This window comes from Candida orthopsilosis (genome assembly GCF_000315875.1).
Source record: "Candida orthopsilosis Co 90-125, chromosome 5 draft sequence".
NCBI lineage: Eukaryota > Fungi > Ascomycota > Pichiomycetes > Serinales > Debaryomycetaceae > Lodderomyces > Lodderomyces orthopsilosis.
The window spans coordinates 1,343,945-1,371,809 of record NC_018298.1 but is presented as its reverse complement, the minus strand read 5'-3'; the positions used below and the strand labels follow the sequence as shown (position 1 = coordinate 1,371,809).

General features: G+C 36.5%; 11 protein-coding genes across 11 annotated transcripts; 3 read left to right on the top strand and 8 right to left on the bottom strand. All coding sequences in view use genetic code 12, as the record gives it.

Moving 5' to 3' along the window:
- Positions 1–409: 409 nt before the first annotated feature.
- CORT_0E06130 (aminophospholipid translocase (flippase)) lies at positions 410–5,437 on the top strand (the record flags this gene model as incomplete). The annotated part of the gene is made up of 1 exon (XM_003870276.1): positions 410–5,437. The coding sequence occupies one exon, from the start codon at positions 410–412 to the stop codon at positions 5,435–5,437; it is 5,028 nt and encodes a 1,675-aa protein (XP_003870325.1).
- A 1,603-nt stretch (positions 5,438–7,040) lies between these two features.
- CORT_0E06120 (Pet9 ADP/ATP carrier protein) lies at positions 7,041–7,952 on the top strand (the record flags this gene model as incomplete). The annotated part of the gene is made up of 1 exon (XM_003870275.1): positions 7,041–7,952. The coding sequence occupies one exon, from the start codon at positions 7,041–7,043 to the stop codon at positions 7,950–7,952; it is 912 nt and encodes a 303-aa protein (XP_003870324.1).
- A 618-nt stretch (positions 7,953–8,570) lies between these two features.
- On the bottom strand, positions 8,571–9,887 carry CORT_0E06110 (Spe2 S-adenosylmethionine decarboxylase; the record flags this gene model as incomplete). Its single annotated transcript, XM_003870274.1, has 1 exon — positions 8,571–9,887. One exon carries the CDS (start codon positions 9,885–9,887, stop codon positions 8,571–8,573), a length of 1,317 nt encoding a protein of 438 aa, XP_003870323.1.
- A 1,306-nt stretch (positions 9,888–11,193) lies between these two features.
- CORT_0E06100 (Vps1 protein) lies at positions 11,194–13,266 on the bottom strand (the record flags this gene model as incomplete). Its single annotated transcript, XM_003870273.1, has 1 exon — positions 11,194–13,266. The coding sequence occupies one exon, from the start codon at positions 13,264–13,266 to the stop codon at positions 11,194–11,196; it is 2,073 nt and encodes a 690-aa protein (XP_003870322.1).
- A 287-nt stretch (positions 13,267–13,553) lies between these two features.
- CORT_0E06090 (Poa1 protein) lies at positions 13,554–14,036 on the bottom strand (the record flags this gene model as incomplete). Its single annotated transcript, XM_003870272.1, has 1 exon — positions 13,554–14,036. The coding sequence occupies one exon, from the start codon at positions 14,034–14,036 to the stop codon at positions 13,554–13,556; it is 483 nt and encodes a 160-aa protein (XP_003870321.1).
- Positions 14,037–14,245: 209 nt separating this feature from the next.
- Positions 14,246–15,364, bottom strand: CORT_0E06080 (hypothetical protein; the record flags this gene model as incomplete). The annotated part of the gene is made up of 1 exon (XM_003870271.1): positions 14,246–15,364. One exon carries the CDS (start codon positions 15,362–15,364, stop codon positions 14,246–14,248), a length of 1,119 nt encoding a protein of 372 aa, XP_003870320.1.
- A 52-nt stretch (positions 15,365–15,416) lies between these two features.
- Positions 15,417–16,598, bottom strand: CORT_0E06070 (Pus4 pseudouridine synthase; the record flags this gene model as incomplete). The annotated part of the gene is made up of 1 exon (XM_003870270.1): positions 15,417–16,598. The coding sequence occupies one exon, from the start codon at positions 16,596–16,598 to the stop codon at positions 15,417–15,419; it is 1,182 nt and encodes a 393-aa protein (XP_003870319.1).
- A 153-nt stretch (positions 16,599–16,751) lies between these two features.
- Positions 16,752–17,432, bottom strand: CORT_0E06060 (Shr5 protein; the record flags this gene model as incomplete). The annotated part of the gene is made up of 1 exon (XM_003870269.1): positions 16,752–17,432. One exon carries the CDS (start codon positions 17,430–17,432, stop codon positions 16,752–16,754), a length of 681 nt encoding a protein of 226 aa, XP_003870318.1.
- Positions 17,433–17,770: 338 nt separating this feature from the next.
- Positions 17,771–19,930, top strand: CORT_0E06050 (hypothetical protein; the record flags this gene model as incomplete). The annotated part of the gene is made up of 1 exon (XM_003870268.1): positions 17,771–19,930. The coding sequence occupies one exon, from the start codon at positions 17,771–17,773 to the stop codon at positions 19,928–19,930; it is 2,160 nt and encodes a 719-aa protein (XP_003870317.1).
- A 55-nt stretch (positions 19,931–19,985) lies between these two features.
- CORT_0E06040 (Cyc3 cytochrome c heme lyase, mitochondrial) lies at positions 19,986–20,807 on the bottom strand (the record flags this gene model as incomplete). Its single annotated transcript, XM_003870267.1, has 1 exon — positions 19,986–20,807. The coding sequence occupies one exon, from the start codon at positions 20,805–20,807 to the stop codon at positions 19,986–19,988; it is 822 nt and encodes a 273-aa protein (XP_003870316.1).
- Positions 20,808–23,731: 2,924 nt separating this feature from the next.
- On the bottom strand, positions 23,732–24,664 carry CORT_0E06030 (Otu2 protein; the record flags this gene model as incomplete). Its single annotated transcript, XM_003870266.1, has 1 exon — positions 23,732–24,664. One exon carries the CDS (start codon positions 24,662–24,664, stop codon positions 23,732–23,734), a length of 933 nt encoding a protein of 310 aa, XP_003870315.1.
- Between the last annotated feature and the right edge of the window lie 3,201 nt (positions 24,665–27,865).

The following is a 27,865-nucleotide window of genomic DNA, read 5'->3' as shown; positions in this document are numbered from 1 at the left end:
AGTATTAGTAACTATTAATAAATACTAAAACTTACTCATCTAAAAAACATCTCACTGAAGCCATAAGAAGATTCAACAGTTTACCATAGCAAATACTACAGAACCGTCCACTTCAGCCTAACACACTCATAGACAAATCAAATTTGAACTAAGATAAGATTTAATACTAATCAACTACTACATATCCGATTTAGTGTTCTTCGTGTTCATTGTAAAGGGGGAAAAATTATTTCATTACTTTGACAAAGGAGAATAGAAAAAAAAAGAAGCCTTTCCGGAAAGAACTGAATCTTCTTCTTTTGGGAAACAAAGGATTTGTTTGCATTGGTATCTGAAATCAACAGCTAGAAGGTACCCACCTCCACCTCAGTAACGTGGGAAACAAAATCATAGATCAAAATACAAAAAAATGGTAAAACCGAGAGGATCTCAGGAAAATAGCAATGCCCCGGATAGTCCCTTTAGTGATCTGGCTGCCGATTTCGACAACTCGTCCATCTTACAATCTCCAACTGAAGATCAATTCAATAGACACAATTTCAACCACCCCTCAAACGGTAACAATCATAACATTGATGATGCATTGTCAGATACTTCAGCACCAGCAACACCACAATTGAATACAGATCGATTTGAAGGAGGAAGGTCATCGTCTTTACGATTTCAACTACCCAGGGAATCATCATCTTTCCCAACACCACCCGCATCTTCTTCATTATCAAATTCAAATTCGGCTCAACACCTTCACAGTAATCCCAATAAATCGCCATTTCTTGACCAAAACAATACAATACTTGAAGATGAAGTGTTTGAAAAACCAAAGGCCATAGATGGCTCAGAAAAAACAGACGAATTAAGTGATGATAGTCTGGATGGTGTTACAAAGAGACATAGATGGGGTACTACTAGAAATAAACATGGTAGACCTAAAAAGGAAAATGTTAGTCGATCAAAGACTCTCAAGAGAATATTGCACCCACATGGGGATAAGAGTAGCAGCACAGAGGGGGATAAAGATCATCCTCATCATCATCGACTGTTGAAAACGCGTATAAAGTCTATTCGGAAACCGAATACACATTCAATTCATTTCCCAGAAAGTCATCGAAATGAATCTGATTCCGATGATAATATAGATCCTGAAGCTAGTGATGCCAATAATAGAAAGAATGAAAAACGAACAATTGTCTTTAATAGACCATTACCTGAAGATATGATTGATCCTGAAACTGGACATTCAATTGTCGAGTACCCAAGAAACAAGATAAGAACAACAAAGTATACACCATTATCATTTTTGCCCAAAAACATATTCAATCAATTTTTCCACAATATTGCAAACATTTATTTCCTTGTGTTGATTATATTGGGAGCGTTCCAGATCTTTGGTGTGCCATCACCAGTCTTGGCTGCGGTTCCATTGATTGTTATTGTTATTTTAACCGCCATCAAGGACGCTATAGAAGATTCTCGAAGGACAATAACTGATTTGGAAGTTAATAATCAATTCACACATATTCTTACTCAAGTTGATAATGAAGCAGATTATCATTATGAGAATGTCAATGTTAATGATGAAAAAGTTTCACTTTGGAGAAGATTCAAGAAATGGAACACAAAACAAATGGTTAAAGTATGGGGTGCATCAAGACGTAACTTAACAAAAGAAGGAAGAGCAAATAAGGAACGAGAAAGATATAATCACGAAAATAACATCGTTGAAGAGAACGTTCGAAATTCATTTGATAGTGATGTGGGATCACCAAGACCTTCAATGGATGTAAATCCATTTAGTGACCAATTGCGTAAATCATTCCAACAACAACGCCAAGAGGCTCATCAACACCATCACAAAATTTTAAAATTTGCCAGAAAGTACTGGAAAGATGTCAAAGTAGGTGATGTGTTGCGGATTTACAATAATGAGGAGATTCCAGCCGATATGGTTATACTTTCCACAAGTGATGACGATAATTGTTGTTTTGTTGAAACAAAAAATCTTGATGGTGAAACAAACTTGAAAGTGAAACAAGCTTTGAAATATTCCTCAGTTAATGATAAAGTTGCAAAAGCCGATGATTTGATGGATCATTCGTTTGAAGTTAATTCAGAAGGGCCACATGCCAATTTGTACTCTTATGAGGGTAACTTGCAATATGCTGCTAGGGATGGCCAAGATTTACAAGAGGCAATCACCATCAACAATTTACTTCTTCGTGGTTGTACATTGAGAAATACTAAATGGGCCATTGGTATAGTTGTGTTTACTGGGGCGGACACCAAGATTATGTTGAATGCTGGTATCACACCAACAAAACAATCACGTATGTCGCGTGAATTGAACTACTATGTCTTGCTAAACTTTATCTTTCTATTTGTCATTTGTTTCATCTCAGGGTTGGTGAATGGTATATATTATAGAAAACATAACACCTCCCGAGATTATTTTGAGTTTGGAACCATTGCAGGCTCACCGGCGGTCAATGGTTTGGTGTCATTCTTTGTCGCGTTGATATTGTATCAATCATTGGTGCCCATTTCGTTGTACATCACCATTGAAATTATCAAAACTGTCCAAGCTTGGTTTATATATTCCGATGTGGGTATGTACTACCCTAGATTAGATTTCCCATGCACTCCTAAATCATGGTCAATTAGTGATGATTTGGGTCAAATCGAGTATATTTTCAGTGACAAGACAGGCACATTGACGCAAAATGTAATGGAGTTTAAAAAATGTACCATAAATGGAGTTTCTTATGGATTGGCATATACCGAAGCTCTTGCAGGGTTAAGAAAACGTATGGGAGTTGATGTTGAACTGGAAGCTGCTCATGAACGAGCAATAATTGAAAAGGATAAAGTGGAAATGATTGATAAGTTGCACAAAATTCTGAAGAATCATACTTATGATGACGAAGTTACATTTATTTCGCTGAAATTTGTTGATGATTTACAAGGTTCACTGGGTGACCTTCAACAACAATGTGATCACCATTTCATGTTGGCTTTAGCATTATGTCATTCAGTTTTGACGGAACAAAGCGAAAAAAATCCCCATAAATTAGTATTGAAAGCACAATCACCAGATGAAGCAGCTTTAGTAGGAACTGCACGTACATTGGGTTTCAATTTCAAAGGAACCACCAAGAAGGGATTCCTTGTTGATGAACATGGTGTAACTAAAGAATATCAAGTGTTGAATACATTGGAATTCAACTCCACTAGAAAAAGAATGAGTTGTATAATCAAGATCCCTGGAAATGGACCCGATGATGAACCAAAAGCATTATTGATTTGTAAAGGTGCCGATTCCATCATCTATGATCGATTATCCAAAACTGATAACGATCCGAATATGCTTGAAATGACAGCCAAGCATCTTGAAGAGTACGCCACTGAAGGGTTGAGAACTTTGTGTATTGCTGAACGAGAATTGACTTGGTCACAATATACTGAATGGAACAAACGCCACCAAGTCGCCGCATCAGCATTGGAAGATCGAGAAGATAAGATGGAGGCAGTGGCTGACTCAATTGAACGTGAATTGATTTTACTCGGTGGTACTGCTATTGAAGATCGATTACAAGATGGTGTACCTGATGCTATTTCCCTCTTGGGAGAAGCAGGAATTAAATTATGGGTCTTGACGGGTGACAAAGTTGAAACTGCCATCAATATTGGATTTTCATGTAATTTGTTGGGTAACGAAATGAATTTACTAGTTATCAAGACTGCTTACTCAGGTGAAGAGTTGGAGAAAATGGAATTGAGTTTAGGACATGGGAATGGAGAAGCACAAGTTATTGACACTGTCATCTCGCATTACTTGCGTACCCATTTTGGATCATCAGGATCAGTTGATGAACAAGAAGCAGCCATTGGAGATCACACTCCACCCGACGAACGATTTGGTGTTATTATTGATGGTGATGCATTGAAACTAGCTTTGCTCAACCCTGACACCAAACGGAAGTTTCTCCTTCTTTGTAAGAAATGTCGTGCTGTCTTGTGTTGTCGTGTTTCGCCAGCACAAAAAGCAGCAGTGGTGAAATTGGTCAAAGATACATTGGATGTAATGACATTGGCAATTGGAGATGGATCAAATGATGTGGCCATGATCCAAGCTGCTGATGTTGGTGTTGGTATTGCAGGTGAAGAAGGACGTCAAGCGGTGATGTCGTCGGATTATGCCATTGGACAATTTAGATTTCTTGCGAGATTATTGTTGACTCATGGAAGATGGTCGTACAAGAGATTTAGTGAAATGATCCCCAGTTTCTTTTACAAGAATATCATTTTCAATGTGGCTTTGTTTTGGTATGGAATTTATTGTGATTTTGATGGAACTTATCTTTTCGAATTCACCTATCTTATGTTTTACAATTTAGCATTTACATCATTGCCGGTGATCTTTTTAGGTATTTTCGATCAAGATGTTGATGCTAAAGTGTCGTTATTGGTGCCACAATTGTATCGATCAGGAATCTTAAGAAGTGAAATGAGTGATATGAAGTTTTACATTTATTGTCTTGATGGTATTTATCAATCGGCAATTTCATTCTTTTTCCCATACTTGTTATACTTGGTTGCATTTCCCAGCTTCAATGGTAGACCCAATGATCATCGGTTCTGGATGGGTATTTTGGTCACTTGTATTGCTTGTATTTCATGCAATTGTTACATCTTGTTCCATCAATATCGTTGGGATTGGTTAAGTTCATTAATTGTTGCTATTTCTATCTTGATTATCTTCATTTGGACAGGATTATGGACCATCAATGTATCATCCAGTGGTGAATTCTACAAAGCTGCACCCCAAGTGTTCGGAATGACTTCATTTTGGGCATGTATGTTCATTGGTATCTTGTGTTGTTTGATCCCTCGGTTCTTTTATGATTTTGTTCAAAAATTCTTTTGGCCAAAAGATGCCGATATCATTCGTGAATGTGTTCAACGGGGCGATTTTGCCGCATATCCCGAAGATTATGATCCAACTGACCCCAATCGACAAAAAATCAGTTCGTATTCAAGCAATGTCTTGAGTCGTTTAAGTATGAGTTCTAAACGACACCTGGGTCCAGGATCACCCAAAGGTCATACAACTTCATCATCGAACGAAGAATTGTCAAATGGGAGTGGAAGTTATAACCGCGCTGATGTATTTGAGCAAGTCAATGGCAATGATCTGACATATCAGAACCCACCAACACCACCACCAGGTATCATGATGTCACCCATTAGGAAAAGGGCTCAAAGTACAATGAGAAGCATGTTTGGTAAACGAAGTACTTCTGATCCGTATTTTCAAAATAATGGTACTCAGGAATCAGTACAAACTGAAGAGATTCCACTAGATGATTTCGATACAAATCAACGAAGTATGGCTAGAGTCAGTTTTGATAATCATAAGAGAGTTGCATCGCTGTATCAATAGAGAAAAGAGTAACGAAGGTAGTTATATGTATAAATAGAAATAAAAATACACATTTACATTTTTGTATTAATTAAATGGTGTCACTGAGGAGGGATTGAATGGCTTACAGCAGGTTATTTATCAGAAAGCTCTATCGCTTTGAAAATTACTCTTCCCATCGTCTGATCAAATACTAGGGCCATAGTCGTGTCCTTAACTGCTCATCATCATCAATGGACTACAAGTTCGACAAACCAAGCTCGGTCTAATACCTCCGGCACAATTCGATCGGATATAAAAAAACCGATTGCTTTTTGTGACATGTAAAGTATAACCTCTTTCAGATTTTTATCGCGCACAAAACATACAAAGTGACAGACACAGATCGCGTCTTAGTATATATCATATGGATGCAAAAAAAAGGAATTTCTCCTTTCAAAGAGAATATAATGAACATTATTGAGCCCATGAGCAGATTTAGACATCGAAATGGCTCACTCATTGGTGATGCATAGATTGGGGTTATGTCCCATGTGGTTATCACTTGTGAAAACCTAATCTTGCTGATGTTGCAAAATTCAACCTCTCGAATCCTTTTGACAAATACACGAAAAATGGTGATAGTTTCAATGGAAGAAAGAGCATCAAGAGAGACGAAGAAAGAAAATACTAAGATAATACGAGAAACAAATATCCAGTGTCGCAAATTCGAAGTGGGGGGAGGGGGGAGAGCATCGTACAAAGTTGTGGCTCAATTATTTTTTTCAATGAGTCGCGTCGCTAACCCATTGACCATCGGGATCAAGGAGTAGTACGACCCTTAGAACTCAATCGTAAGACCATTCATTCGTACGTTACAAAAGAAATGAGACGTTTAGGAACCTCTATTCCCGTGAGAACCAAGAAAATACCGTTGCCAAAGAAAAAGAAATTACTCTATATAACTCTTACATGTTTTTGATTTTCTTTTGTATCCAGTTTGACCAATCAAATTGTCCCATTTTCCTGTTCAAATTTTGGTCTCTTTTCTTTTTTTTTCTTTGTGGTAGCAACAAGGTCCCGTGAATCACCGATGACATCCAAACATACATATTAATCTGTACCAACTTTTTTTTCTCATTTGCTGTTCAGTGTGTCTGAATAATTTCCGACATTGTTACTTTGTATCATCTTACACGACCTTTTATTAACAGTTGCAATATAATTGGATGTCTATTACTTCAGAGTTTTGCCTTGTGTGCTGCAGTCTATGGTACTAACAGGTTTCTGTTCAGATCAATGGTTCCTTATTCTTATCTTGTATTTGAGCAATTTCTATAATTACCGCTTGTCCTATTACAAACACCTTGTGTGTGCCTTTTTCAATTATTTTGACTCTCTGTGTCCTTTGTTTATAGAAACATAAAAATTAAATTTCAGTTTATTTTTTATTTTTATTTTATTTTTTTTTTTTTCAGCGTTTAAATAAAAATTCATTTTCAGTTTGAGTTTGAGTTTGTCCAATTGATTTAAATAGAGAAAAAATTTTCCCTCCCTTTAAAATCCAACAATTTCTACTTCTCTTTTTCTTCTTCTTCACTTCGTTGTCCATTCAATTAAACCTAATTATCTATTCCCATAAACAATGGCTACTGATTCTAATTTCCTCATTGACTTCTTGATGGGTGGTGTTTCCGCCGCCGTCGCCAAGACTGCTGCTGCTCCAATTGAAAGAGTTAAATTGTTGATTCAAAACCAAGATGAAATGTTGAAACAAGGTAGATTGTCTCACAAATACACTGGTATTGTTGACTGTTTTAGAAGAACTGCTGCTGAAGAAGGTGTTGCTTCATTCTGGAGAGGTAACACTGCTAATGTTATCAGATACTTCCCAACTCAAGCTTTGAACTTTGCTTTCAAGGATCAAATTAAAGCTTTGTTTGGTTTCAAGAAGGATGAAGGATACTGGAAATGGTTTGCTGGTAACTTGGCTTCTGGTGGTATTGCCGGTGCTTTGTCTTTGGCTTTTGTTTACTCTTTGGATTATGCTAGAACCAGATTGGCTAATGATGCTAAATCTGCCAAAGGTGATGGTAAAGGAAGAGAATTCAATGGTTTAGTTGATGTTTACAAGAAGACTTTGGCTTCTGATGGTATTGCCGGTTTGTACAGAGGTTTTGGTCCATCTGTTGTTGGTATTGTTGTTTACAGAGGTTTGTATTTCGGTTTGTATGATTCCTTGAAACCAGTTGTTTTGGTTGGTCCATTGGAAGGTTCATTCTTGGCTTCATTCTTGTTGGGTTGGGTTGTTACCACTGGTGCTTCTACTGCTTCTTACCCATTGGATACCGTTAGAAGAAGAATGATGATGACCTCCGGTCAAGCTGTTAAATACGATGGTGCTTTAGACTGTTTCAGAAAAGTTGTTGCTGCTGAAGGTATTAAATCATTGTTCAAGGGTTGTGGTGCTAACATCTTGAGAGGTGTTGCCGGTGCCGGTGTTATCTCATTGTACGATCAATTGCAAGTTCTTCTTTTCGGTAAGAAATTCAAGTAAATGTGAAGCTTAATGCAATATTTTGACTCTTTTTGAGAGGAGTTATATAAATTTTTGTTTCATTTTGTATATATATTATATATAAACTTAATATTGTAAAAGAAAACTTTACTTTGAATTTAGAAGAGATTAATTTAGATGTAGTGTAATACTACTTTTAGAAAATTGAAAGATTTTACCTTAATTGTAGTTAGGCTATTTTGATCTTGATGGTTTGACAGGTTTGTCCTTATCGTAACGCACCGTTGAATGAAAGATCAAAAGAAAATTTTCAAAATTTCCCAAAATCCCCAAATGGGACAAATTGATTTGTTGATTTGAAGCGTCGCTATATACAGGAATGGCTTAGCTCATGCATATAAAATAGTACAGTATACTTTTTGCAGCCACTACTTGCGTGTGCTACTCTATTAGTGACAAGAACGTTCTATAAAAAGCAAGTAACTAAAGGATTTTAATAGCAAATGGTTCCGTGGATGGGACGTATCGCCTACGTTTGCGATTACCACGTAATGATTCATAATATGACAAGATTTTTTAACAAATTGCTACAACATCCAAAGGCACGCAAAACCAAAGAATACAAACTTTTATCAATAAACAACACTAAATACTAATCTAGTTGCATTTTTCAAAATTCATATACAACAAATGATACTCATCTTTCAAATCATAAACCACTTTTTCATGTTTCTTATATCCCAAATCCTTCAAGATCAAATCAGATCCCAATAATGATTGATAGTTGGAGTCATAATCCTCACAGATTTCATTAATTAAAGTCATTGAGAATTTACGAGGTTGGAAAATTTTCAAAATTTTGAAAAGGATTTGAGTGATTGAGTATGTGTCATTAAAGGGAAAATTAGTTTCGAATGATGCATAACTCCAGCCAGATTCCGGTGTGATGTGTAAAGTGTAGTAATAACCACCCTTGACATTGGAACAAATGGAGTTCGAAGAGTATCCACAGGGAGTGAATGCGAAAGCATCATGAACAAATTCAAAATCGGTAGGTGAGGATTTAGTAACAGTAACTCCATCAATAACAGACTCAGCGGAATTTCTCACTTTACAATAATCTTCATCTTCAGAAAGGTCGGATAAGGATGGTGAAGGCAAATGAGTATTGCGGTTAGTTGGTTCGAAAATGGAATCCAATTCAGTTTCAACCATAGTGTCAAAACCTAAATTATGACCTAAATCATCTTGTTCATTTTCAGCCTCTTCACCGGGTTTTCTTGAATAAATGAATTTGCTTGCACATTGAGGATCTAATTCAGTCATTAAAATCTCAAAAGTTTGATCAACAACTTTGTGTTGATGGGATACACTCTCCTTCTTCAAATTATCTTCCTCCACTTCTTGTCCACCAACGTAAAGATACCAATGATCATCACTAGCAAAATTACCAACAACATAAGATTTGCCCAAACTAAAATACTCATTCAATAAAGAAACTTCACTTTTCCAATCCTTGTGCACATGGACTTGTTTATCAGGAAACATAAAAGATCTTCTTGAATAAAAAATCTTGTAAACTTCCTTACTATCAATAGTCATGTTAAGACATTTCGCAACAGTTTGAAATAATTCCTTTAAACAAGCCAATGTAGTTGTAGTTCCACAAGTTTTCAAAATCATTTTATGAGGAAATACAAATAATGACGATTCACTTAATAAATAAGCATCCATAAATTTACAACTCTTCATTGACAAGATTTTACAATTGACAAGATCCAATATTTTAACCCATGATTCTAATGGAATTGATCTTAATCCTTCACCGTTGGAGTTACTAGGGATATCAGTTTCTGATTTCCAAAACCAAATTTCCAATAATTTTTCTGGACCTTCAAAAGCAAATGTCGAATCTAAATTTTTAGATAATTCATGATCAACAAAGCTATCTTGATAATAAGCTGGAGGAGCCATAACTTTTTCAAATTTTTTTTCAAATTTTTTCAAATGTTTTCTTTTCTTGTTAATTCAGTAGTGCTGTTTTTCGTATGTTTATTGAGGCAGGACTCGCTCTTTGTTCTTTTCTGCTTTCAAATTTGAAACTTGCTCTTGTATAGGTACGTCTTTTTGTATGCTCTTGATTGATATTCAACAATTGAAACGAAGAGAGAAGTAGCAAGAAACGTTTCAAAATAAAATATCAATAAGTTGAGGGGGGTAGCTATTATTTCAATAACCGTGATAAAACGTAGATTCTGGTGATAAACTTTTATAAAAATGGACTCTTTAATGTGATTAATGCTAGGGGGTAATGTCAGCAAATTTTAATAGCAAAAACGATGAAAATAAAGCTCTCGGACGACACGATAGGCAATTGAGACTGTATTTGGTGGAATAAATGAACAAATAATGGGGGGTAAAGTACTATCTCTTGACTAGCTCCTCTTACCCAGGCTCGATTAATTTAGTAATGTAAAATATTTGATTCAGTCGTCGTCCTTTTTTATTCATGAAAACTTTTAACAGTATTCAGCTCCAAGTAACGCAATCAACTTGGAAGGACTCTGGAAGTGTAGCTTAATCTCTTTTCGACAAAGACTTAAGAAGGCCTTGTAAAAAGGTAAATAACTTTTCGTTAATATAGATGAAAGGTGCCGCAATTAAAAAGTTGTTTTGGTGCACCAAATATAAATATTGATAATGCGGTTCTCTAATATAGCTTGAACAGGATAATAGCTCGGTAATTGACTTTTAGCAGTTTAAAATCTAAAGTCTTTGGTTGTTGTTGTTAGTTGTTGAAGATGAAATAATAGCAATGGTATTCCTTCTTTTGAGTAATAATTAGATTGGAAATTTTTTTTCTTACAGAAGAAGTCATACATAAAGAGTAATAACACAAAAGATGGCTACAGGTGAAAAATTTGAAAAATTTTTATTAAAGGGAGAGAGAAAGGTGGAGAAAGAAAAAGAGAGAGGGAGAGAGAGGAAGAGGCGTTATAAGACCAATGAAGGTGGATGCGTATTGGGACAATACATGGTAGTAGATATATCCTCTTAAACTGCTGGTCTGACTATTTTTGTTTTGTTTTTTAATTACTCGTTATATGCTCTTGTTCCTATTGCAACGGAGTATCTGCAAATATTTATAATTATTATTATACAACGGAACTCCTTTTTGTAAGTCAAATGACACGGTAGTGTTACACAAGCTGATATGAAACCTCCTTCCACTTTACTCGTACAACTTTATAACTGCAATTATTATTTATCTTCTATTAATCTACACACTAGACACAATTTCACTAGCATTTCTCAACACTTCAACCATTCTAATACATTCCTTTCTCTTTTGTACCGTCAATTCATTCTCTTTAACCAAATCAGGCAATTCAGGGTTATTATACATCTTTTCCAACAATTCCTTTTGAATTTCATCTTTTGACCTATTTATCAACTTCAATACAATGGCCTTGGGAACAATATCAGCAACTGTTCTCTTGACAATATTATAATACGATGAAATCAACAATTTAATCACTTCGGTTTCCATTGATTCTCTTTCTGTCATTGTACCAGTTGCTCTCAATACTGGTGGTGGTGCTTCCATTTGTTGTAATCTTTTTTTATTTTTTGATGAAAAGAAACCACCAAAGAATCCGTTACTATTTTCTTCATTTTTGGGGATGTTGGGATTGGCAGTTGGTTGTTGTTGTGGTAAAGGTTTTCCTATCTTTGGGTCAACTGCAACTTGTGGCTTGGGGTGGAATTTCTCTTCAACATAAGCCATTGCTTGAGTGCCCGTTAATAAATCAGGATGAGCTGTATTGATATAAGTTTCTTCTGATTTAATAATATCAGTAACAAAGTTATTTGTAGGAATTAATGCTTCTCTCAAGTATTGAATAAAATGATTTGACAATTGTTCCTTCAAAGCTGGGTACCTTGAATATTGTGGTTGACTAATGATTTGTGACAAGATACGAACCAATTCATCAAAAATCAAATTTATACATCTAACAGCTGGATCTTCCATTCTTTTAATTTGTTGTTTGACCAAAACAGTAAAAGCAGCGGTACCAACAAATAATGAAGGAGCAGAACCTGACGTATTGTGTAAAATGGTTCTTATGTCGGCGTCTTTAATTTGATCGTATGGATCCAAAGCAGTGATACCATTTTTGAAAATTTCATGGAAAACAAATGAAATACGAGCACCACCAGTCAATTCAGCCGAACTCAATTCTTTAGCTTCACCATCCAAGATTCCCGTATAATCTTTGGTAAAATTAGTAATCATGTTCAAAGCAATAGATGCAGGTGATTCAGACATTTCCGGTCCCAACAACTGCAATTCCGATTGATATTTTTTCAATGAATGTTCAATTCTCATTTTAATATCGGGCAAAGTACTCTTGATATGATGCAACAAAATACCATTCAATTTCTTTGCCAAATAGGGAGTACCACAAAATTGAGCTTTAGCTCTATAGGAAGGGTGGTTTTCAAAAAATGCAGCTTCATCTCTTAAAGCTTCTCTAATGGTTTTCTTTGTTTCTATATCCTTTTGACCTCTATTAATCACCGGCACATATCCAAATCTAAGTGGAATAACCCTACCAGCCAAAATATCAATAACATCAGTTCCTTGATCCATAAGATCAACTTTAGTCAACACACCAATAGTTCTTGATCCTTCTGGATCAACTTCTCTTGCCAATTTCAAACCATCAGAATTGGCCAAATCAGTATTTGCTGCATTCACCGACAAGATAATGGCATTTGGCTTTGAAATAAACTTCATGATCATATCTCTAATTTGTCTTTCGATATCCTTTGGTTGATCACCAACGGGGACTTTAGTTAAACCAGGTAAATCAACCAACGTTAAAGTCAATACATGTGGTGAATAAATTCTCAAATTAATAGGTACGGGAGAAATACCCAAGTTTTTCCCAGTCTTGGCATCAGTTTCACGAACAATTTCATTTCTAATATCTTCAAAATTATAAAACTTCTTACCAGGTAAATGTAAAAATTCCCCCCATTCATCAGCATTATTTTCAGTTTGTCCACCATCTTCAGTAGAATTTATGTCAACCAAATCCTTTTTATCCTTGTTTTGAGATGGTCTTCTATTTATCAATTGTAAAACCAACGGTCTTCTAGTAACAATACCAGTACCTCTGGGTAAGAAATCACGACCAACAATATTTTCCAAAACTGACGATTTACCTGAAGATTGAGATCCAACAACAGTGATTTGTGGTAAATCAACTGGAGATGATGAGCCTCCACCAAGAGGGGCTAATGCATCCTGTAACTTGTTGATAGTTGCAATCAAATGTTCATCCATGATGATGGGTTGAGTTGAGTTTGAGTTGATTAAAGGTTGTCTTTTGACAGATTGTTATCAGAACAATGTGCGTAAATTTGAATCGTTTCTTTTGGGTGGCACTGTGAATATTGAAAACATTGTACATTGAGCAAAAGTGCACGACTTTAATTTTGCAGAGATCATGAGAAGGTTATACGCTACGCCACTACCTAGCGCTCCCAGTTGCAATTTCCACCGGGAGGAGTTACAAGAATGCTAGTGGATCTATATATCTCCTACGATTGTTAATGTTTAGTTGGTTTTAATTAAAGAACATATACATTAAAACTTAAATCCTTCACTTTTTCCAACTCAGCCTCCGTTAACTCCCAAGGAACACCAAAGATCCCAGCATTAATCTTTGGCATATTAACGACTTTCTTAACACCGTTCAGTTCCACATCAGGGACAGATTTCATTTGTGTTGCTAGATCCTCCAATGATTTATAAGTGTACGAAGCAATCTGTTCTGGCGTTTGACTAAAATCACTAGTAAACAAACATGCAATATAGATCTTGGACTCATCAAAGTCATCTGCTTTCAAAAGTAGGCTTTTGCCTAGTAGGTTTTTGTTGTTGTGGCAATAGTTGGAATAGTCTGAGTTGGCTTGGGGGAATTTGGTTCTGAAAATAGCAGCTATTCCACCTCCCCAGCTGCCCCCAGTGTTGCATGCGTGTGCTAATACTACGGCTTTACCTGCTTGGGCACTATGGCGAAACAAGTCTCCAGTGATGTATTTGACCGTCATTTGTAAATAAAGAGAAACATCCGAATGTGGAGATTTTTTTGTTGCTCTAACAAGCCTCACATGGTATCGCCCAAGTAGGAGCTTAAACGACTCTATTAGTTGTTCTGTAAGAACAAGAGGTTTTCATTGAAGGAGCTATTCCATCACCAAGTTACATCAAGAGAAATTTCTAAAAAACAGGCACAATCAAATAAATCCTGCAGCCTCTCTTATTTTAACTTTATGTAAACCGTTTCTCCGGGAGAATGATGCTTTACTCCATTGAAGTAGAAACCTAGTTCTGACCCACACCCGAAGGTCTCATATATTTTTTCACTCTCAGTGTCAGCATCATCACCATTATAAGCTGTTTCCTCATAGCTACTTATAAACGCAAATGTATGATCAAACTTTTCCACATCATCCTCCTTGTGCTTTACAAATCTGTTATTTGGAGTCACCATGAAAAATTCAACCTCATCACCTCTTTCAGGCTTTGCTTCTGGGGATAAGGCAATGATGTCGGCTTTTGCACCCCATCCACCACCACCAGCAGTCACTTTAAATCTGTCCACCACAGTAGTCCCTTTTTTCCTCAATTTCACAAACACTTCAGTATCTTTACTCTTTAAACTCATTAATTTATCATTATTTTCCAAATACTTGGCAGCTGGGTTCTTTTCAATCGATTTCAACAAGTTCCCCACACAATTTGTGATTTTAAACAGTTTTCCTGGGTACAATGGTGTCCATTTATCTTCAATCTTCCCAGTTGCATGGTTGGGAACAACACCTCTAGGTAATGCCACTTCTAGTTCACACAAGTGCTGGCCAGAATGAGCGACATTTGTCTCTGAATCAAAGTAAAATAAAGTGAGGATCGACCCAGTTGAAAACACAGTATTGGCCAAGTTTATGTTTGCATCCATTTCATGTCTCAATTTTAAACTTAAATGACCTTGAATGTTTTTCCAATTCTTTCTTGCACTAACTGGGTTGATACCATCACTTTCCCTTGGAGGTTTATCCAAGTCATCCCTTTCTTCTAAAAGCAATGAATTGCCTATTTTCAATCGCTGATCAAGCCAAAGTTCGCTGACACCATTTCTAGCAGAGAATGGCACCATTGTATCAATTCCAGCTACGACAACTTGTATATTGTTTCTCTGATGTAGTTCAATGACATCTTCAATGATTTGTGGTAAGTTTGTCGGAGTTGAGAATATGAGAACTGATTGGGGTGTGAATTTGGTAGGAGGTTGTAGTTTAAACGCTAGTGTGTTTATCGTAGATCTGGCATGGAATTGGGGACTCTTGGTTTTAAGATACCGAAAGAATTGTCTTTGCATTGGAGTAGGAGATTTATACAGGTTATATTATACACATTGTTTTTTGCATTTCTCATTTTTCAACTTCATCAATTGTTCTCTTTTCTCCTCTTGGTGCGTCATCTGTAGACCCATTTGTAGACACATCATTAGACACATCTTTGGATTCAGTTTCCCCATCTTTTGTATTCTCCGATTGTCTATCCATAGCAGAAAACTCTGCTGTCAAGTCTATATTTTCTCCTCCTTGGTCCAAGACTTTTTTCAAAATTGGACCCCACACATCCTCACTCTTCTCAAAATCCTCCATTTTAAACACATTTTTATCTAATTGCCACTCAGATTGCTTAACCCTGATAAGTTCAACCATGTAAGCTGAGGACTCCAAGGCTCTTCCAATATCACTAATCAAGCTTCTAATGTACGTCCCAGAAGAAACGTCAGATATGAAATGTATTAATGGTAATTTTTCAGGATGGTGTTCATCATCGGCTAGTAGCTTGGGCTTAACATCCGCCAAGTCATCTTTAGACGATTCAAGGTGCTCCTTGGAATAATACAACGGAGAGTCATTTAAAGTTGGATTATTCATCAATCCATGCTCTTTAGGAACACCATTTTCATCCAATTCGCTCTCGAGCTTTTTAAACTCATGATCAGTTGATAGTAAGTCATCATCAATCACCTTGATATCGTTAACTCTGACATCTCTTACTTTAATTTGAGTTGGTAATGGTAGCCCTTCTCTAGCATACTCATAAAGTGGTTTCCCATTGACCTTTAAAGCTGAAAAAATTGGAGGTGTTTGTTTGATATCTCCAACAAACTTTTTCACAGTCAGCTTCACCAATTCTGGGGTTATATAATCAACCTTAGTTTTGGTTATAATTTCACCCTCAGCATCCCCTGTAGTGGTCGATATTCCCAACAATGCTTTTGTCTCATAAGTCTTTTGACACTCGGATAAATAGTACTGCAACTTCTTTGTGCCCAATCCAACTCCAACAACCAAAACTCCACTAGCCATTGGATCTAAGGTCCCGCCGTGGCCAATCTTTATTTTAGTATTATCGGCTTTCTTCTGTGCACGGTTTTTCCATTTTTTATCTCGACTTAAGTCATACAAAACTTTCTCCTTCATTGCTTTTAAATCAGGAGCAAAGGTCTTGGATTTGGTGAATAGTTCTTGAAGCTCACCTATATATTTCGCCGACGAAATACCCGATGGCTTGTATACAGCAAACACTCCATTCATCGTAGATCAATGGTGTACGATGAGGTTTTGTTTATTGCAACATTTGTGATGTCAACTTTTGAAATGTCGCAATCGTCACGACAAGAAAGAGAAAGGCTTGATGAAGCTAGATGCCTACAAATTTACAAATGATCTAGACACAATCAGCTTAATCTACTTTGGTACATAAGCTATACAAATGGAAAGATATCCCATCTTCCTTGGAGATACAATCGTCACGTCTTTTGTTTGCAACTTGATATTGATATTTTCCACAAACTGCTCCAACTCCAACAATTTTCTCTTTGTATAAGTACATATGTTTAGAAGGTTTAAAATTTGAATAAATAGACCCCCTGTTAGCACCTCCATAATGTTCTCTATCAAAGTGGCAATTTTGAATGGGTAAAATGCATCGTACAAAATTTGATTGATCCCGGTGATAATATCAAGTAGCTCTTCCCCCGGTAGTATATTCTCAAATCCGACTATTTCTGATGTTGTTCCAAACACCGCTTTATCGTGCAATCCAGTTGTTATGTTCCCTCCTTCGTCAAGTTTGATGGCACCTTTTTCCTTGCCTGGGTACACAGTTGAAAATTGCGGTATCAAATCTGAATAGGCAATTGTGTCATAACACCTCGGTATTCGCACTATCCTCGTTTTATAAAATGTGGTTGACGATCTATCAACGAAGTAATTGGGGAAATGGTTTATCACTAATGCCGGCAGTGACAAATTTTGGTTTGGTGCAAGAAATTCATGATAGTTGAAAAAAAGCAACTCAGGGGCTTCTTCTACCTTCAGTAAATTATACTTATCATCCACAAAGCCATGTCCATGTTCATCCCCCATGTATGCGCGATTTTGAATAGTGGTATATTTTGAAATGTAATTATTTCATGATGCTGGGAAAAGTTGAGTCCTGTATATAACTACTGACTTCTCCTGCCACGTTGATTTTAACTATTATGAATATAGATACATGCTAATGGGAGACTAATAACTTCAAATTTTCATTATGGCATCCACCTTGACCCTGTAGTGGTTGATATGCTTATTCAATGCCAACTTTCTATATTTTGTCGGTGTAATGTATTTCCACCTTGAGACTTTGGCTGTTAATCCTGAAAAAAAAAAGTTCAAAATTTTCCAAATCTTTTCAAATCAGTTGATACTTGCAACAACATCAGATGCTTCCTTACAGGCTGTGTGTGAACAGCTCCAAAGTAGTGAGCCAATTGAGGCGGCCCAGTGTAAGGATTGCTGCCCAGATTAGCGTGGTTTTGAGATCTCAGTCGACTCAAGCAGCTGCCACAAAAGAGCCACTTACAGTTCTGGAAGCTGCCAAATCTTCCATCAAACAACAACAAAAGATTAATAACACTACTACTCCTAGGATCAAAAAAGTGAATCACAAATTGCATGACATTTCTCAGCAAATTAAACAGACTGTGGAATCAAACACCGATTTGAACGAATCAAAAGAAATTTTTGAAGAGGGTATTTCATTTCTTCGTGAAATTCAACATGAAGAGTACATATCAGATCGAGACTTGTACAATGCATTTCTACCATTAGCAACGAAGCTACTCATTAGAGCCAAGAAAGCAGGTGCTGATTTGGAAGAGTACCTCTCATTGTTTGTAAAGTATCGCGTTGCCCATCAATACCACTTTACCGAAGTTGCAGCCAATTTGTTGAAGAATGAAGATGGAAAACTGGTTATTTACCAAAAGATTATTCAAATGTGGGTGACTTTCATTGAATACGATAAGTTAAACTTTATACCCAATGCATTTGTTGAAACTGGGGATGCAAGAATTAGATACAATAAGTATCAACTTCCACACATTGTATACTACGCTTATGTCTTGTCATGTTTGTTACAAAACGTACCATACTCAGAAAAGGATGCGCTCCGGTTCTTTGAAACAAACAAGTTGCCCCTTTACAATGAAGTCAAGAATACCCTTATGAATTACCGTGCTTTCAATAGACTTGTGTTTGAAAAGTTTAGAGAATTTTTGGAGAATGATAGAAAATCGAAAGTTGATCCAAACAGTATAACTATGTTAAACAGAATTAATCGTGCGACTGACAGAAAAGTGTTGGACGACATCTATTCTGAAATAGCAGAGATTTGCGAAAAGCGCGATTTGAAGATTGAGGAGAGGATCATGGTTCAGTTAATGGAAAAGTATCTTTACTATGACGAATATGATCAAGTGTTTAGTATGTTTCAAAATATCATGAAGTCTGGCATCTCTCCATCAATCGATGCTTGGAATTTAGTCCTTAAAGCCATGATTAATCCGAATAGATTCAACAGTGCAACACCAGAACAGAAGGAAGAATTTATGCAAAAGTTTGAACGTACGTTAAAAACAGTCCTTGCAAGTGGCCTTAAGTACAACGTAAACACGTTGAGTTCAATCATCAGTGCCTATTCAATTGCTGATAAATTTGACATTGCTGAAAATTATGCCAAACAATATGCTAGTTTAGGAATCAATGATGCAGCAAAAGACGGAATATTGAGAGGGTTAATTTTTAATGACAAGATTGCCGAAGCTGAAACCAAAATGGAAGAGTACATTAAAGATGGCAGCAACTACAAACCCAATGTTGGTGTTATGAACGATTTTCTCAATTACTACTTCAAAAAGCAAAACTACAATGCTATATTTGGCATCAACGATTTTATGAAGCAACATGGAATTGAAGAGAATGTAGTCACCTTGACGACAATGATTAATGCATATTTCAAATACCTTGTTTCCATTGGAAAGAGTCCAAATCTTGGTGACTTTTTGAAAACATTGAAAGGTGCAAAATCCCTCAATGAGCATTCATTTGCATCTGTGTTGAATGGGTTGATTCTGTCAGCCAACATTGATGCTGCAAGACAATTGTACCATGTTTTGAAGAGAAAATTTCCAAGATCTGCATGGATTCAGAGTAATATGTTAACAGCAGAGTTGACCTTGGGTGAAGTTTCCGCTGCTGAACAGATCTTTATCCATTACATTACCAAGATTAGAAATGACCCTATCATTTGGAACACAATGGTGAGAAATGTCTTGCTCCGTGATGAAAACAAAGCATTGGAGTATTACACCAAGATGAAAAAAGCTGGTGACGTTAAACCCAATGAGTTCACCTATTACTTCCTTCTCGATTATTTCTACAAAAAACACAACAAGGAGGTTGTGCGTAAGGTCGTGGATGATTTGGCCAAGAGTTCATTAACTTCATACGGTACAAAGTTACCAAACGTTCTTTCTAAAATCCACAGAAAAGTTGTTGAGTTACCATCTCCCATTTTGGTCCAAATGAAAAAGAACTTGTAAAAAAACATCAAGGTTATATACACATGTAAATATAAAAGAACAAAAACCTATTTCTTTAAAACTCATCAACTTCACCCATTGCCTTTTTCCAAACAGGTCCAGCAAATGTGACGATTCTATCACGAATGCTACCAAAATCATCCAATGCAGGTCTAGTGTCTAACATAAAAGCAGGCATACCTGTTTCTTCATCATCAGGTGCACTATAATAGTCTATAACGTATCGAACCTCTTTCCAACTTTGGTTTCTTCCTTGACTTCTCAACACAGTCCAATCATGTCTATCGAATGGTGGAATTGTATTGAATGTTTCGGGAAACAACTGACCCAACCACAAATACATTCTAGCTTTTGGTGATAGATCATGTGGTTTTCCAGTAAACTTTTTCAACCTTGGTTCAATCTTTGTCTCCTTTGTGTATTTGTCTTCCCATTCCAAAATTTGTTGCCAAGCACCTTCGTTAAGGAAATTGTGTACTTCAACCATAGATTCAACGGCATCCTCAGGAATACCGTCTCCTTTACCTTTGGCTAACATCGCATTAAGCATTTGTTGTGGCGATGGGTACTCCCATAGCCCTTGATCAGGTGTTTCACCTCTAGGAATAGTTGATATCGTTCTTTCAGTGGATAACTTAATCTTTTGCCCTGGTGCAAGTTCACTCGAAATAGCCATTGGCATATTGTTCATAGGGTTCAATACTTCCTCCGAATCTTTTGAGAGTACCGGGCATGTTGGGGCTGATGTTGATTTTGTGTTTGTTGTGAATGATGAATGATCAATAGGACATGCCAGTAGTGAAGATGAAGCAGGCTTCCCTGAATTTGTTTGCGAACCTAACGCCAGCTCAACCTTGTCTGCCCAAAACCAACCCATGATATTGAAATGTGTGTCTGAATGTGTGTTGTAGAATCTGTCCTATAGAGATGAGATTAATTTTGTTTACTAAGTTGCGACTTTTAGTGCGACAAAAAAAAGAAATTTAATTCCAAGCGCCTATATTTGGCACCTACTGAAGATTGATATAAAAGAGTAGAAAGACTTATTTAAATAGACGATAGATCCAAAGCAAGAGTCGCAGATAAGTGCATGGAGTAGACACTCGCCGGTAATAGTATTGGAGAATGGTGACATTCCGAAACTTTGCAACAGGAATAATTGAAAATGACTCTACATGACACTTCTCATTCTGCTTTCCTGTAGGTATTGTAAATGCCAATATATTTGGCGTAAAGAGCAATTGTACTTTTTATACAAAGCGTTTGGGACGGGAATGGACGATCTAATGCACGTGCACTTGTTGATCTCTCGCTGATCAGACAGAATGCTTTCAAATCGAAACGGAACAATTTGACGTTGTTTTTTTGCACATAAGTTCTGATAAATAATCATGGTAGAATAATAAGTCGTAATAGGGAACCCAGAATCTGGCTCAAAAAAAGGGGAGCCCCACGTAATTCAAAATTGATTCAAGAATTTACATTATCCTCTTTATTGGATGCTTTAAAAGCAAAGGGATTAATCATTTTAAAGGCACTTTTCGCTTCCAAGTGTCGTCTCTATAAAGCACTAGTTACTTCAACTAACTGCACTCAAGTAGTTGTAAATACAATGACAGTGCATTTGAACAAAATAGGCGTTATTCTGTTGTAGTATGAAACGTTTGGTTGAAACTGTAAGACTGTTACAGCACCAACCGTTCATTTGCAATTTCATCGTCTAAAATTGTGGTTTCTCCACAGTTGTCCGAAATTTAATCCGTCATTATTAACTTGGTACCTTAAACTTTTTAAATCACCCCAAGCCCCCATTGCAATAAGAGTTTAGCTATTATTCCCTGACGATACCAACCAACAAGGATGTACTTACTAAGTGTCGTATCTGCAGGACAATTTTGTGAAAAACCTAGTTCGCATTGTTATGAATCACTAAAGTTATTAGAACAACGAGGCTTTACCAGTTGCAAGTTAAAAAACGTATGATTGAATACACCAAAATATAACAGTCGTCGTCTAGGTAGGCCAAATTCCATTGTTGCTAAAATCTTGGCTACAATGAATTGTAATTGTTGTGCCTTTTTTACAAGACAATGATTTATAATGATTGTAATGTATCCCAATCAAGATAAATTGGGGCCACTTCGACCGGAATTATCGCGAAGCCTTATTAACAATGAAACAATCAGTGTTCATACAATGCTTGATAAAATCAGACATAAAAGAAGATAGCTTCATTGGTTTTTCCATAAAAAGTTATCTGGTCCTCACAACTAAAAATTAACTCCAACAATGAGGCTATGGAATGCAACACATCCGCAAGATGGTAATGGATAGAACATACGGCTAAGATTATTTATCTTACAGGGATACATGCTTTCTCAGTGGTACCTAACTCCAAGAATCTCCGAATGGATATACTCAGTGGCCCGGAAGAAGGAAAAAAACACGACATTTCGTACCGAAGCGATCTACTTTACGGACTTCAATCTCTGTTACGGATTTCGAGAACGGGACAAGCAAAACTGTCGTAGCTCTTAATTGCACTAGCTTCTTCATTCTTGTGTCCAAAATAGATCAGTAGCACAAATTGAAAGAAGAAGATATTGAACGCTTTTATTTGAAAATTTCAGTACATTTATCCCGGTTTAGTAATTATCCACAATGGATGAATAGAAAAAAGGAGTCTGGAGAGACAAAGTCAGCCTTTGAGTCATCAGACATGGAATTATTTTTAAAACTTTTGTGTATTTACTTCTGCATGAGACTTTAATTTGTGTAATCAGACAGAAAAACATATACACTATTAAGAAAAAGGACTAGCAATAGTGTTTTCTAGGCTAGAGTAGAAAGTATACTTTGTAGAACAACAGCCGATATGAAATTAGATTTCAAAGATACCAATAAGTCAATCCTTAACAATATCCTGAGATTTTGGGAGGTAGAATTCGTAAGCTTTTCTCCTTCTCCCCCCCTTCCACTGAGGTAGTCCAAATTTTTTTCAAACCCAAGACAAAAATTTAAAAAATCGACAAAAGAAATTTTAGATCTTAGATTCTCTACATTTAAAACCATTAATTTTCTTAGTCAAAAGGGAGAAGCACTCTGAGGCTTTCAATTCGGTCAAACCCCACAATGACTAATGTCATTTCACCAACTGAGTAATTAAGCCGGCCGTGTACGCTCATATTGGGCTCATTTGGCAGTTATAATTTTTTGTGTTGTCAATAGCAATGTAATGGAAAAACCTTAAAAACATGGCTTGACCGAAATTGCAGATTAACGTTTTATGTCCCACTTGTTCTTCTTTTGTGTTTGAGAGAGAGCGTGTGTGGAAGTCTCTAGGTTATTTGTTTTGCCTTGAAAAGTTGGTTTGTTGAAGATTTTCATGGGATTGCTTTTTGTGTTGGGAAAGTTAGTATGACATCACGTGCTTAAAACACAAAAAGCAACACGGTTAAACAATATATTATATGCAGAGTGAATTATAAGAGTCGACATTCTGCACCCAAGCCACAATTTAAGAGATCTACAGTACTAATGCGCGAAGGCTTAATTATATAAGCAATTATAATAATTACATAACCGAAATAGGTGAACTTATTAAGGCAAGGTCATACATATCAATGGGGAGCAAAGTGGTTCTTCGTGATTCAATTCGATATAGGAGCAATTCTGTTGGAGTATAGAGGTAGCAAGTAGTATCTGAACTGAGTTCTACCCTGGTAAAAATACTAATTTTATATATTCAACAGCACCTAACAACAACCACACCTCAGGCTGACCTAACCAATCGGGTCCCTATTACGCATCTCTCAATGAGTTGTAATGTTCCCCCAATCCATAAGAATGCTTATAGTATCCCAATTGCAACTCTGGCTGCTGCTTGCCATAAACATCATCCTCATTAGTTTCAACATTTGCATTTGCCTCTTCATTGATCTTCAACGTCGCTGCTCCAGCCATATGAATAGCAATACAACAATTAAACACCTTGGCCAACGCAAGGATCTCCATATCGGATCCCCACATTGCGGTCGATGTCAACTCACGGCAATAATCATCAACATCTCGAATTTCACACGTCTGTTCATCAAATAAGAACGGTACAAAGTCATCTCTGTGTGATAGTATATATTCAGCTGAAAGATCACGCAACTCTTGTATGGTTTTGTCGATATGGTGACGTTGCTGCAATTGGTCTTGAATCGATGCGAAAAGACAATGGCCATCAGGTTTGATTTCGTACAATTTCAAGTCGTTAATAGCAAGTAGTTGGTTCATTGAGTCTACCTCCATCTGTCTATAATCGATTGAGTTGGCTGTTTCCTCTCTTGCTTCAGTTTGCATTCGTTCAATTTCAGCTTTACGTTTAGCTAATCTTTCTTTTTGACGATTTCGCCTCTTTGGCCCTGGTTGAGATTGACTTTGAGACAGCATTTCGTTAGTAGACTCTTCAGCGGGAGCTTCCACTTCCTTTTCTACTGAGAGTTGCGCTAGCAATTGTTCTGGTGTCAATTCTTCTTGTGCGCCTGTTTGTTCGTCAGGGTTTTCTAACAGCGCCAATTCCTTAGCATGCTTCTTCTTCAAATTGTCCTCAAGTTCCTGACATTTACTCAAGACTGACTTTCTTGTCTTTTTCGTTGCTTGCTTCTTCAACCCTGTAATTGTCGCGATGAGATCCTTGTTTTCCTTTTTGTGGCGTTGGATCAACTCATCCACCGTTTCAGTATCCATCTTCTTCTTGTTGGTGATAGGTCACTTCAACTGCGTGACACTTTTTTCCTGAGATGAGATGAGATGAGATGGGAAAAAAGTACCCGTAGTAATTTGTGTTGTGTAAAATTTTCAACGGTCCACAAATCACAAGCTCGTTTGTTGGTGTCTTTTTTTTTTTCGTTGATGGTTTTTGTTTTGTTGCAAGTTTGCGCTGACAGACAAAGACGTTGAAAAATGGAGTACTAAGTCAGTTGACAAAATAACGGCGACGGCATCTCTCTACATTGTGGTTCAATTGAATCAATTGAGGTACAAAAGATTGTAATCAACTTAAGACTTGTAAATACATGACCCAATTTAATTGTACTTATTGTTGATTTGTGATGAGTTGGGGGCGGTGTTTTTGGTTGTAGCGTATCCTCGGATAGTTTAGCGAAAGGGGTGAAAAACCGTTTGAAAAAATGACACCGATTGCATTATACCAACATCGTTGTGACAAGTTGTAAAAAACAGCTTATTGGTTATGAGCTTATATGACAGCTGATTTATAAAAAAAAGTGGAGCTACGTACTAGACAATACATTAGTAGTAAAACCCAATGAGGAGTGGTAAATAGCAAATTTTAGTCTTCGCTTGATTACAATTCACCTGTTAAACAAGACAAAGCCACTAACCATTGCATAACTGACTGTTGTGGTTAGTTTTCTATTTATATGTTTTTTAGTTACGAGTAATATAAAAGTAGTAAATCATCCGACTTCTTGCGTTTTGTGGAGTTGAGTGTTTACCTCATCTCACCAAAATTTTGAGTTTTCTCGTTATGCAAAGGAGATAAGAGACCACTACGCACAAATTATATCAAATAATTCCGATGCAAGCATCAGCTGAGTTGATGAGGTCGGCACCTGTAGTAAAGGTGGTAGCAGAGACTCTGGTATAATAGAATTGGTTTAATATACCCAATGAAGCGTTGTCTTATTTACTATACATAACAATAAGCTTCCCCCCCTTTCTCTTTTCAATGGAGTTAGACTCAAAAGCTTTAAGCAGATTACGTAACAACTGGTATAATTATAACATTTTTATATGTTGCGCAAACTTACAACAAGACAAAGACATTTATAATTGTGCCGTTGCTGCCAGGCTCAACCGGAACAACACATAGCTGTAGCTGTAAATGTACAAGTGGTACTGCTCATTGCAATTGTGTTTCATTCATAAAATGCATCAAGGGTGTGAATAAAAAAGTTCAAATAGAAGTGAAATTTATCTACGCAATTTGAAATTCTTCACCTGATAAATGGTGGAGGCGCTTCACTTTCAGAACTATATCTAAAAACAGGCCACAGTTATGTCGCTATATCTCTCTCTCTCATAACATGCAATCAGTAGTGCATTGTGAAAAATATACAAAAGCTAACTGAGGATCAAAATTGACTGTCTGTGAACAATAACTCAAATACAAAGGACTTTAAATTTTTTCAATTACACTAATGCAGATTACATGCAGCAAAATACTAAGCCAGAGCAAAATTAGAAAAAAAGGAGAGAGGAGACAGAGTATTGGCTGTTACACGTAAGGCAGAGATAAGTAATTTAATTCTATTCATGATACCACCCACCGGTGTAGAATTCTTAATTTGAGAGATCGAAAGTATTAGAAGTTTCTACCAAATTATAGTGGCAAACGTTTGCTCCATTCCCGCAGACCTCCTTAACCTCTCCAATTGACAATTTCCGCTATCGGTAAACGGATTAGAATGTCAAGACATTTTAGGTCTTAACTGGAAAAAAAAAAAAATTTGGACTTGATGTTTGAAAGACGGATTCGTTTTGTCCTTGGTAATATTTTGGAAAACACAGTTTAAGTTAAAAAAGTTTATCTAAAATTAAGAGAACATAGATTTGTTTCTCCACTTTCGAAAAACTCGTCTATAAATTCCGATGAGGTGACAAGAAGGCAATGTAGTTGGGGCACACAATTGGAAGAAATCTAGCTCAATTGAGTGGAAAGCGCCTTCCATAGTTTCAGCCAAAACTGAGTATAAAAAAGCTTTTTCCCCCTTTAGATCAAGGCTACATCTTTGCAATTTGCTTTCGGAGGTTAGCGTATTAATCGGAGAAGATTTATAAACTTTTTTAGATTTGTGTTGTTATCTATAAATAAAAGAAAAATAATGGTTACTTTTTTGTGTTACACAGACTACATGATTCTAACTGGTAGCTTCAGCTAAAATAAGAAGAAAACGAATCACCCAGCGCTTAGAGTTAAAAAAAAAAAAGACTGTCTATGAATAGAAGGACAGACAGAATAAGAAGACTAAGAAAAAATAGAGGAAAACAACAAAAATATTAAAGAAGAAAAAAAGGAGCACGAGTCAGAAAAGAAAGCTCATCGAATAGACGCCGAACACCAAAATTGGTATTGAAAGGAAGAAAAGAAAACAAGAAGGGAGAATATTGTCTTTGTCTGTATTGAAAGAGTCAACTATAAACCCTAGAGAAAAGAGTCTTCAACTACTAAGCAATTTTAGTTGATATTGGCGCTACGAGAGACCAGAATTGCGATAATTTGCGCTTTTTGTAATACGGAATTGTCTGTTGTTTTTTTTTTCAAGGCAATGGTTACCGATCCTTAACTCCAAAAAGAGATAAAATCACCTTGTCTCTCTCTGTCTCCTTTCAAAGTAAATATACTTTTCTTTTTTGCGTTGCTAAACATACTTGTGGGCAAGGCATTTTTCATTAAAATAACTTTTTCTAATCAGCTTGTGCAACTAAATTATTCTTTTTCTCTTTCCTTCTAATTCCAAATTTATTATTATCTATCCCGATTTTTAACGATCAAAAAGTATACACTTTTGTGTAGTAATTGTAGAAAGGAGGAGAGGAGGAGGAGCCACGCACTACTACTACTACCACTAAAGCGTCAGAAAACAATAGAACGAAAAAAATCGAAACGTTTGTGACTGTCAGATTTTCAAAGTGGTAAGATTTGGAATGCCTGCACTTAACACCCAACTGATGTAAATGCCTTGTGGCAAACGTTTTTTATTATTGTATGCTCTATCGTCAAAGAGGCGTATGGAATTTTGGAATCTTTGATCTCTCGTCAATTAATTGTTTCAAGTTCTGGGACAATGTTTCACGTGAGAGTTTATGAACAAATTACTTGATTACTTGTGAAACATTGTTTTGGATAAAATACATTTTGTCGAG